This window comes from Coregonus lavaretus (assembly GCF_964263955.1).
Source record: "Coregonus lavaretus genome assembly, chromosome: 31".
Lineage (NCBI taxonomy): Eukaryota > Metazoa > Chordata > Actinopteri > Salmoniformes > Salmonidae > Coregonus > Coregonus lavaretus.
The window spans coordinates 1,129,906-1,138,110 of record NC_140018.1 but is presented as its reverse complement, the minus strand read 5'-3'; the positions used below and the strand labels follow the sequence as shown (position 1 = coordinate 1,138,110).

At 44.6% G+C, this 8,205-nt stretch overlaps 1 protein-coding gene across 1 annotated transcript in view; it reads left to right on the top strand.

Annotated features, from left to right (window-relative positions):
* Positions 1–1,198: 1,198 nt before the first annotated feature.
* Positions 1,199–8,205, top strand: part of LOC311106369 (translation initiation factor eIF2B subunit delta-like) — a 36,201-nt gene continuing 29,194 nt past the window's right edge. The window contains exons 1-2 of the mRNA XM_084148703.1: positions 1,199–1,252; positions 1,988–2,025. Of these exons, the coding sequence (XP_084004829.1) occupies positions 1,231–1,252; positions 1,988–2,025 (60 nt within the window). The 5' untranslated portion in view covers positions 1,199–1,230. The remainder of the gene's footprint in view (positions 1,253–1,987; positions 2,026–8,205) is intronic.

Here is an 8,205-nt window from a genome sequence, read left to right as displayed (position 1 = left end):
ACCCTGAACAGCTTCTACCCCCAAGCCATAAGACTGCTAAATAGTTAGTTAAATAGTTAACCAAACAGCTAATAGGACTATCTGCATTGACCCTTTTTGAACAAACTTTTTTTGACTCATCACATACATGCAAAATGGCTTAAGGACAACAAAGTCAAGGTATTGGAGTGGCCATCACAAAGCCCTGACCTCAATCCTATAGAACATTTGGGGGCAGAATTGAAAAAGCGTATGCGAGCAAGGAGGCCTACAAACCTGACTCAGTTACACCAGCTCTGTCAGGAGGAATGAGCCAAAATTCACCCAACTTATTGTGGGAAGCTTGTGGAAGGCTACCCGAAACGTTTGACCCAAGTTAAACAATTTAAAGGCAATGCTACCAAATACTACTTGAGTGTATGTAAACTTCTGACCCACTGGGAATGTGATGAAATAAATAAAAGCTGAAATAAATCATTCTCTCTACTATTATTCTGACATTTCACATTCTTAAAATAAAGTGGTGATCCTAACTGACAGAGTTTAAATGTATTTGGCTAAGGTGTATGTAAACTTCCGACTTCAACTGTAAATAGTTAGTTAAATAGTTAACCAAATGGCTAATAGGACTATCTGCATTGACCCTTTTTGAACAAACTTTTTTGACTCATCACATACACTGCTGCTACTGTTTATTATCTATCCTGTTATTTAGTCATTTTATTCCTAGTTATATGTACATATCTACCTCAACTATCTCGTACCCCTGCACATCGACTCAGTACTGGTACCCCGTGTATATAGCCAAGTTATCGTTACTCATTGTGTATCTATTATTAATTTCATTATTACGTGTTTTACTTTTCTATTATTTCTCTATTTTCTTTCTCTCTGCATTGTTGGGAAGAGAAAGGAAGCATTTCACTGTTAGTCTACACCTGTTGTTTACGAAGCATGAGACAAATAATATTTTATTTGATATGCTCCTAACTATTTTGCAGGGTGATTGATTTTTTTTAAACGTAGTTTAAACAATAAATAAGTACCTCATCTGTGAGAACCACGAGTAGCGGGAAGTCAGATGAGTGACAGGTTATAAAAAGAATGACCATGCCCTCAACAAATAACTCATTTCTAGTTGTTTGGGAGACCCGCTTACTTCAACCGCAAGGGGGCGCTGTCCATTTCCCCCCCGCACTAATTCTGACACTTTTCCTTTCGCGGGAAGTTCCTGCTGAAGCTATTGTAAACATGGCGGACTGTGGAGAACCGGGTGAGTCTGAAGAGAATGACAGCTGTCAATACACTTTAGATACGTCTATAGCAACAGCTCTGGTTGAAATAATCACGGAGTAACCTGAAGTGTCAGCTTGTGTGCCTTGTAGTAAATGTTAGCTAGCTACAGCAGTCATTGTGGGTAGGAATTGTGGTTAGCATCGCTGGCTAACTGGCTAGCTAACTAGCCTGCGAGGTGATGGGGGTTGTAGCTATCGTGTGGCTTCAGTCACCACGGTTACATGTTACTGAAGAATATTGCATCATCCACATTGTTTGATTGATTCATGAGCCAACATAAAAACACTTAACCGTTGGCTTTCTTTTAACACCCTGGTTTAAAGTGCTATAGCTAGTTAGTTAACGTTAGTTCTCCTGTCAGATATCACGGGTTAGTTAAGACCTGGCTAGCTAGCGAGATAGCATTGTCACAGCTGGATACAGGTGCAACTTTGCCGTCACGTGTCATCATCACATTTACATTTACATCATTTAGCAGACGCTCTTATCCAGAGCGACTTACAAATTGGTGCATTCACCTTATAGCCAGTGGGATCACCACTTTACAATTTATTTATTTGAAATTTATGTTTTATTTTTTTGTGGTGGGTGGGGTAAGGGGGGGTAGAAGGATTACTTTATCCTATCCCAGGTATTCCTTAAAGAGGTGGGGTTTCAAGTGTCTCCGGAAGGTGGTCATCATCGTCACGACACTGTATTCATTGTGTTACAGATGGCCCTCACAAGAAAGATGATATCGCACGGGCAAAAGTAAGTGTATTCTAATCCAATACTGAGACAATGTACCGAATTATTTTGAAATCCGAGAACAAGCGACACGACATTGATATTCCTAATACAATATGTTTCACTTTAGGGGTCGTAAAACGTTCAGCCTGCTGCACAGACCCTATGGACGCTTTGGTCTAGAGCGCCTGGTTAAATTGTGCGTAGGAGTTGCCATAAGATACCGACCCTACCATTACGCTTGTTTACACTGAGCTGCACTGGGATTGGAACGCAATCGTGGTGACATTAAGACGCCGTAGAGGCGGCGTTAGATATGGGTCGAAAAACATACCTCAATGCAGGGATGGGATTTGCCAGTGGCGTGTTGCGTTGAAAACAAAGGAGCTGATTGGCCCACACTGCCATTCCAAAATGGCTGCGGTGGCTACTGCTAGGAGGAAGGACGAAAGGGGAAGGTTTCCGGGAAAACAAGCAATATTTAAATATTCTTGATGGATCAGTGTGGATAAAGGTACAGTGGCATATCCCATCCCTGCATTGAGGTACTGTTTTCCGACCCGTGCCTCGCGCTGGCTTCACGGTGTAACCGTGATTGTGTTCCGACCCTAGTGCAGCTCAGTGTAAACAAGCGTAACGGTAGGGTCAGTATTAGCTCTGGTATGTAGAGTTTCCAGAGCTGACGTTCGCCCACTGATGGCTCCATGTGAACTGCAATTCCGACGCTGTGTTTTAACATTTGTAGAGAAACGTCAATCATCGCTTTCAAACCGGTTTTCAAAACATATGCTGATATGCCCCCCGTATCTTTCATATCAGTGGAAAAATATACACTCACTGTAATAGTTTTGCAAAGATCCACAAGCTTGTGTGTGTGCCTCCAGTTGACGAACTACACTTCCTCCCCAGTTAGCTTATAATATAATAATAATAATATGCCACTTAGCAGACGCTTTTATCCAAAGCGACTTACAGTCATGCGTGCATACATTTTTGTGTATGGGTGGTCCTGGGGATCGAACCCACTACCTTGGCGTTACAAGCGCCGTGCTCTACCAGCTGAGCCACACCGGTGTTCGGAGCACGCTAGATGTCTTGTCTTGTCTTGTCTGTCTTCCGTAAAACAACAGATGTGACATGGAGATATGGCCGTGGGGGAACACTAACCGTAATCCTATGGACAGGTTGGTTGTTAAGCAACAAGACCGACGCGTGCACAACTATGGAGGCAGAACAGACGGGGTTGACTTAGATTGTTGACATGTAAACTATATTGCATCTCCCAAATGTTTATTGAAAACATAAATACATTTGCACAATGACCACTTGTTGTCTTCTCAAATACATCGTTACAGTTGTTGGTTAGCTAGCTAGCTTGCGAAATGTTTTTGCCATATTAGCATTGTTAGCAATCAACACCTCAAACAAGACATGGTATCAAGAACAAGATGAAACGAGCTGAAACGAGTCACGATTCCCCACATGACAGTTTCTTGTCATTGTTGGTAACTATCTGGCCATCCCGAACCACAACAATTCACAGACTTCTGCCCCCATTTAAGCATGCGCATCGTTTTCGTGACTTAGTCAGCTAAGCCATCTATAAAGGTGTGTATCAATTTTACCTTAAAAAAAAAAAAAACAGTCAAAAGTTTGGACACACCTACTCATTCAAGGGTTTTTCTTTATTTGTACTAGTTTTTACATTGTAGAATAATAGTGAAGACATCAAAACTATGAAATAACACATATGGAATAATGTAGTAATGAAAAAAAGTGTTAAACAAATCAAAATACATTTTATGTTTTAGGTTCTTCAAATAGCCACACTTTGCCATGATGACAGCTTTGCACACTCTTGGCATCTATAATTCAGGGCGGTCTCTCTATAAAAGTCGCTGGCCACACACATACACCGATACAATCAAACTATCACTTAAAGGGATACTTCAGGATTTTGGCAATGAAACCGTTTATCTACACTGAACAAATATATAAACGCAACAATTTCAAAGATTTTACTGAGTTACAGCTCATACAAGGAAATCAGTCAATTAAAATAAATTCATTAGGCCCTAATCTATTGATTTCACATGACTGGGAATACAGATATGTATCTGTTGGTCACAGATACCTTAAAAAAATAAAAAGGTAGGGGCGTGGATCAGAAAACCAGTTAGTATCTGGTGTGACCACCATTTGCCTCATGCAGCACAACACATCTCCTTCGCATAGAGTTGAGCAGGCTGTTGATTGTGGCCTGTGGAATGTTGTTCCACTCCTCTTCAATGGCTGTGCGAAGTTGCTGGATATTGGCGGAAACTGAAACACGCTGTCATACACGTCGATCCAGAGCATCCCAAACATGCTCAGTGGGTGGTGACATGTCTGGTGAGTATGCAGGCCATGGAAGAATTAGGACATTTTCAGCTTCCAGGAATTGAATACAGATCCTTTGCGACATGTGGCCGTGCATTATCATGCTGAAATATGGGCCTCAGGATTTCGTCACGGTATCTCTGTGCATTCAAATTTCCATCGATAAAATGCATTTGTGTTCGGTTGTCCGTAAATTATACCTGCCCATACCATAACCACACCACCACCATGGGGCACTCTGTTCACAACGTTGACATCAGCAAACCGCTCACCCACACAACGCCATATACGCTGTCTGCCATCTGCCCGGTACAGTTGAAACCGGGATTCATCCATGAAGAGCACACTTCTCCAGCGTGCCAGTGGCCATCAAAGGTGAGCATTTTCCCACTGAAGTCGGTTACGACGCTGAACTGCAGTCAGGTCAAGACCCTGGTGAGGACGACGAGCACGCAGATGAGCTTCCCTGAGACGATTTCTGACAGCTTGTGCAAAAATTATTCGGTTGTGCAAACCCACAGTTTCATCAGGGGTCCGGGTGGCTGGTCTCAGACGATCCTGCAGGTGAAGAAGCTGGATGTGGAGGTCCTGGGCTGGCGTGGTTACATGTGGTCTGCGGTTGTGAGGCCGGTTGGACGTACTGCCAAATTTTCTAAAACGATGTTAGAGGCGGCTTATGGTAGAGAAATTAACATTAAATTATCTGGCAACAGCTCTAGTGGACATTCCTGCAGTCAGCATGCCAATTGCACGCTCCCTCAACTTAAATAAATAAAAAGTACAACGACTTCTGGTGCCTAAAAAAAATAATACATTCTACTCCTAAATGCATTAACATTTTATTTATTTTTTATATATTTTCTGTATTTTACCCACTTTTTCTCCCCAACTTCGATCTTGTCTCATCGCTGCAACTCCCCAACGGGCTCGGGAGGCGAAGGTCAAGTCATGCGTCCTCCGAAACATGACCCGCCTAACCGCGCTTCTTGACACCCGCCCGCTTAACCGGGAAGCCAGCCGCACCAATGTGTCGGAGGAAACACTGTTCAACTGACAACCGGGGTCAGCCTGCAGGCACCCGGCCCGCCACAAGGAGTCGCTAGAGCGCGATGAGCCAAGTAAAGCACCCCCCCCCCCCCCCCCCCCCGGCCAAACCCTCACCTAACCTGGGTGACGCCGGGCCAATTGTGCGCAGCCCTATGGGACTCCCAATCACGGCTGGTTTTGATACAGCCCGGGATTGAACCCAGATCTGTAGTGATGCCTCTAGCGCTGCCTTAGAACACTGTGCCAAAATGCATGAACATTTAATAATGTTGACACCATCTGAAATATAACTGATAGTGCGCCACTATACTTTAGAGAGATGGTGAGGAGCAAGTGCTGGCTTACGACCTGGAGTTCATCTTTCGATCGCCCACGTGGGTATACGCTCCTAAAAACCAATAAGGAAATGGGAGAGGCGGGACTTGCAGCGCGTCAAGCAGACGCTCGTTGACACACACGAGAGGTTTGAAGGAAATGATTGAATAGCATGTATACTCGTGAAATGCGGGCGGTGTGGTCAGCATGCTATTGTTGTTGCATTGTCAAGAAGGAGCCTGCAAGTAAGCATTTCGTTGGATGATGTTTACCATGCATATCCTGTACAATACAGGACATACAACTAATAAAATGTAGAGCTTGACATGATCGTCATATATATATATATATATATATATATATAAAAAATATATTAAAGAGCAGCAGTAAAATAACAGTAGCGTGGCTATATACACAGGGGGGTACCGGTACAGAGTCAATGTGGGGGGGGGCGGCACAGGTTAGTCGAGGTAATTGAGGTAATATGTACATGTGTGTAGAGTTAAAGTGACTATGCATAAATAATAAACAGAGAGTAGTAGTCCGGTAGCCATGATTAGCTGTTCAGGAGTCTTATGGCTTGGGGGTAGAAGCTTCCTTTTGGACCTAGACTTGGCGCTCCGGTACCGCTTGCCGTGCAGTAGCAGAGAGAACAGTCTATGACTAGGGTGGTTGGAGTCTTTGACCATTTTTAGGGGCTTCCTCTGACACCGCCTGGTATAGAGGTCCTGGATGGCAGGAAGCTTGGCCCCAGTGATGTACTGGGCCGTACGCACTACCCTCTGTAGTGCCTTGTGGTCGGAGGCCGAGCAGTTGCCATACCAGGCGGTGATGCAACCAGTCAGGATACTCTCGATGGTGCAGCTGTATAACTTTTTGAGGATCTGAGGACCCATGCCAAATCTTTTCAGTCTCCTGAGGGGGAATAGGCTTTGTCGTGCCCTCTTCACGACTGTCTTGGTGTGTTTGGACCATGATAGTTTGTTGGTGATGTGGACACCAAGGAACTTGAAGCTCTCAACCTGCTCCACTACAGCCCCGTCGATGAGAATGGGGGCGTCCCGAAGCCACTCCTGCGTTGTTTTGGCTGTGTGCTTAGGATCGTTGTCCTGTTGGAAGGTGAACCTTCACCCCAGTCTGAGGTCCTGAGCGCTCTGGAGCAGGTTTTCATCAAGGATCTCTCTGTACTTTGCTACTGACCCTGTATATAGCTACTGACCCTGGAACTGTCCCTGTATATAGCTACTGACCCTGGAACTGACCCTGTATATAGCTACTGACCCTGGAACTGACCCTGTATATAGCTACTGACCCTGGAACTGACCCTGTATATAGCTACTGACCCTGGAACTGTATATAGCTACTGACCCTGGAACTGTCCCTGTACATAGCTACTGACCCTGGAACTGTCCCTGTATATAGCTACTGACCCTGGAACTGTCCCTGTATATAGCTACTGACCCTGGAACTGTATATAGCTACTGACCCTGGAACTGTCCCTGTATATAGCTACTGACCCTGGAACTGTATATAGCTACTGACCCTGGAACTGTATATAGCTACTGACCCTGGAACTGTCCCTGTATATAGCTACTGACCCTGGAACTGTCCCTGTATATAGCTACTGACCCTGGAACTGTATATAGCTACTGACCCTGGAACTGTATATAGCTACTGACCCTGGAACTGTATATAGCTACTGACCCTGGAACTGTATATAGCTACTGACCCTGGAACTGTATATAGCTACTGACCCTGGAACTGTATATAGCTACTGACCCTGGAACTGTCCCTGTATATAGCTACTGACCCTGGAACTGTCCCTGTATATAGCTACTGACCCTGGAACTGTATATAGCTACTGACCCTGGAACTGTATATAGCTACTGACCCTGGAACTGTATATAGCTACTGACCCTGGAACTGTATATAGCTACTGACCCTGGAACTGATCCTGTATATAGCTACTGACCCTGGAACTGATCCTGTATATAGCTACTGACCCTGGAACTGACCCTGTATATAGCTACTGACCCTGGAACTGTATATAGCTACTGACCCTGGAACTGTCCCTGTATATAGCTACTGACCCTGGAACTGACCCTGTATATAGTTACTGACCCTGGAACTGTATATAGCTACTGACCCTGGAACTGACCCTGTATATAGCTACTGACCCTGGAACTGTATGTAGCTACTGACCCTGGAACTGTATATAGCTACTGACCCTGGAACTGACCCTGTACATAGCTACTGACCCTGGAACTGTCCCTGTATATAGCTACTGACCCTGGAACTGACCCTGTATATAGCTACTGACCCTGGAACTGTCCCTGTACATAGCTACTGACCCTGGAACTGACCCTGTATATAGCTACTGACCCTGGAACTGACCCTGTATATAGCTACTGACCCTGGAACTGTATATAGCTACTGACCCTGGAACTGTATGTAGCTACTGAC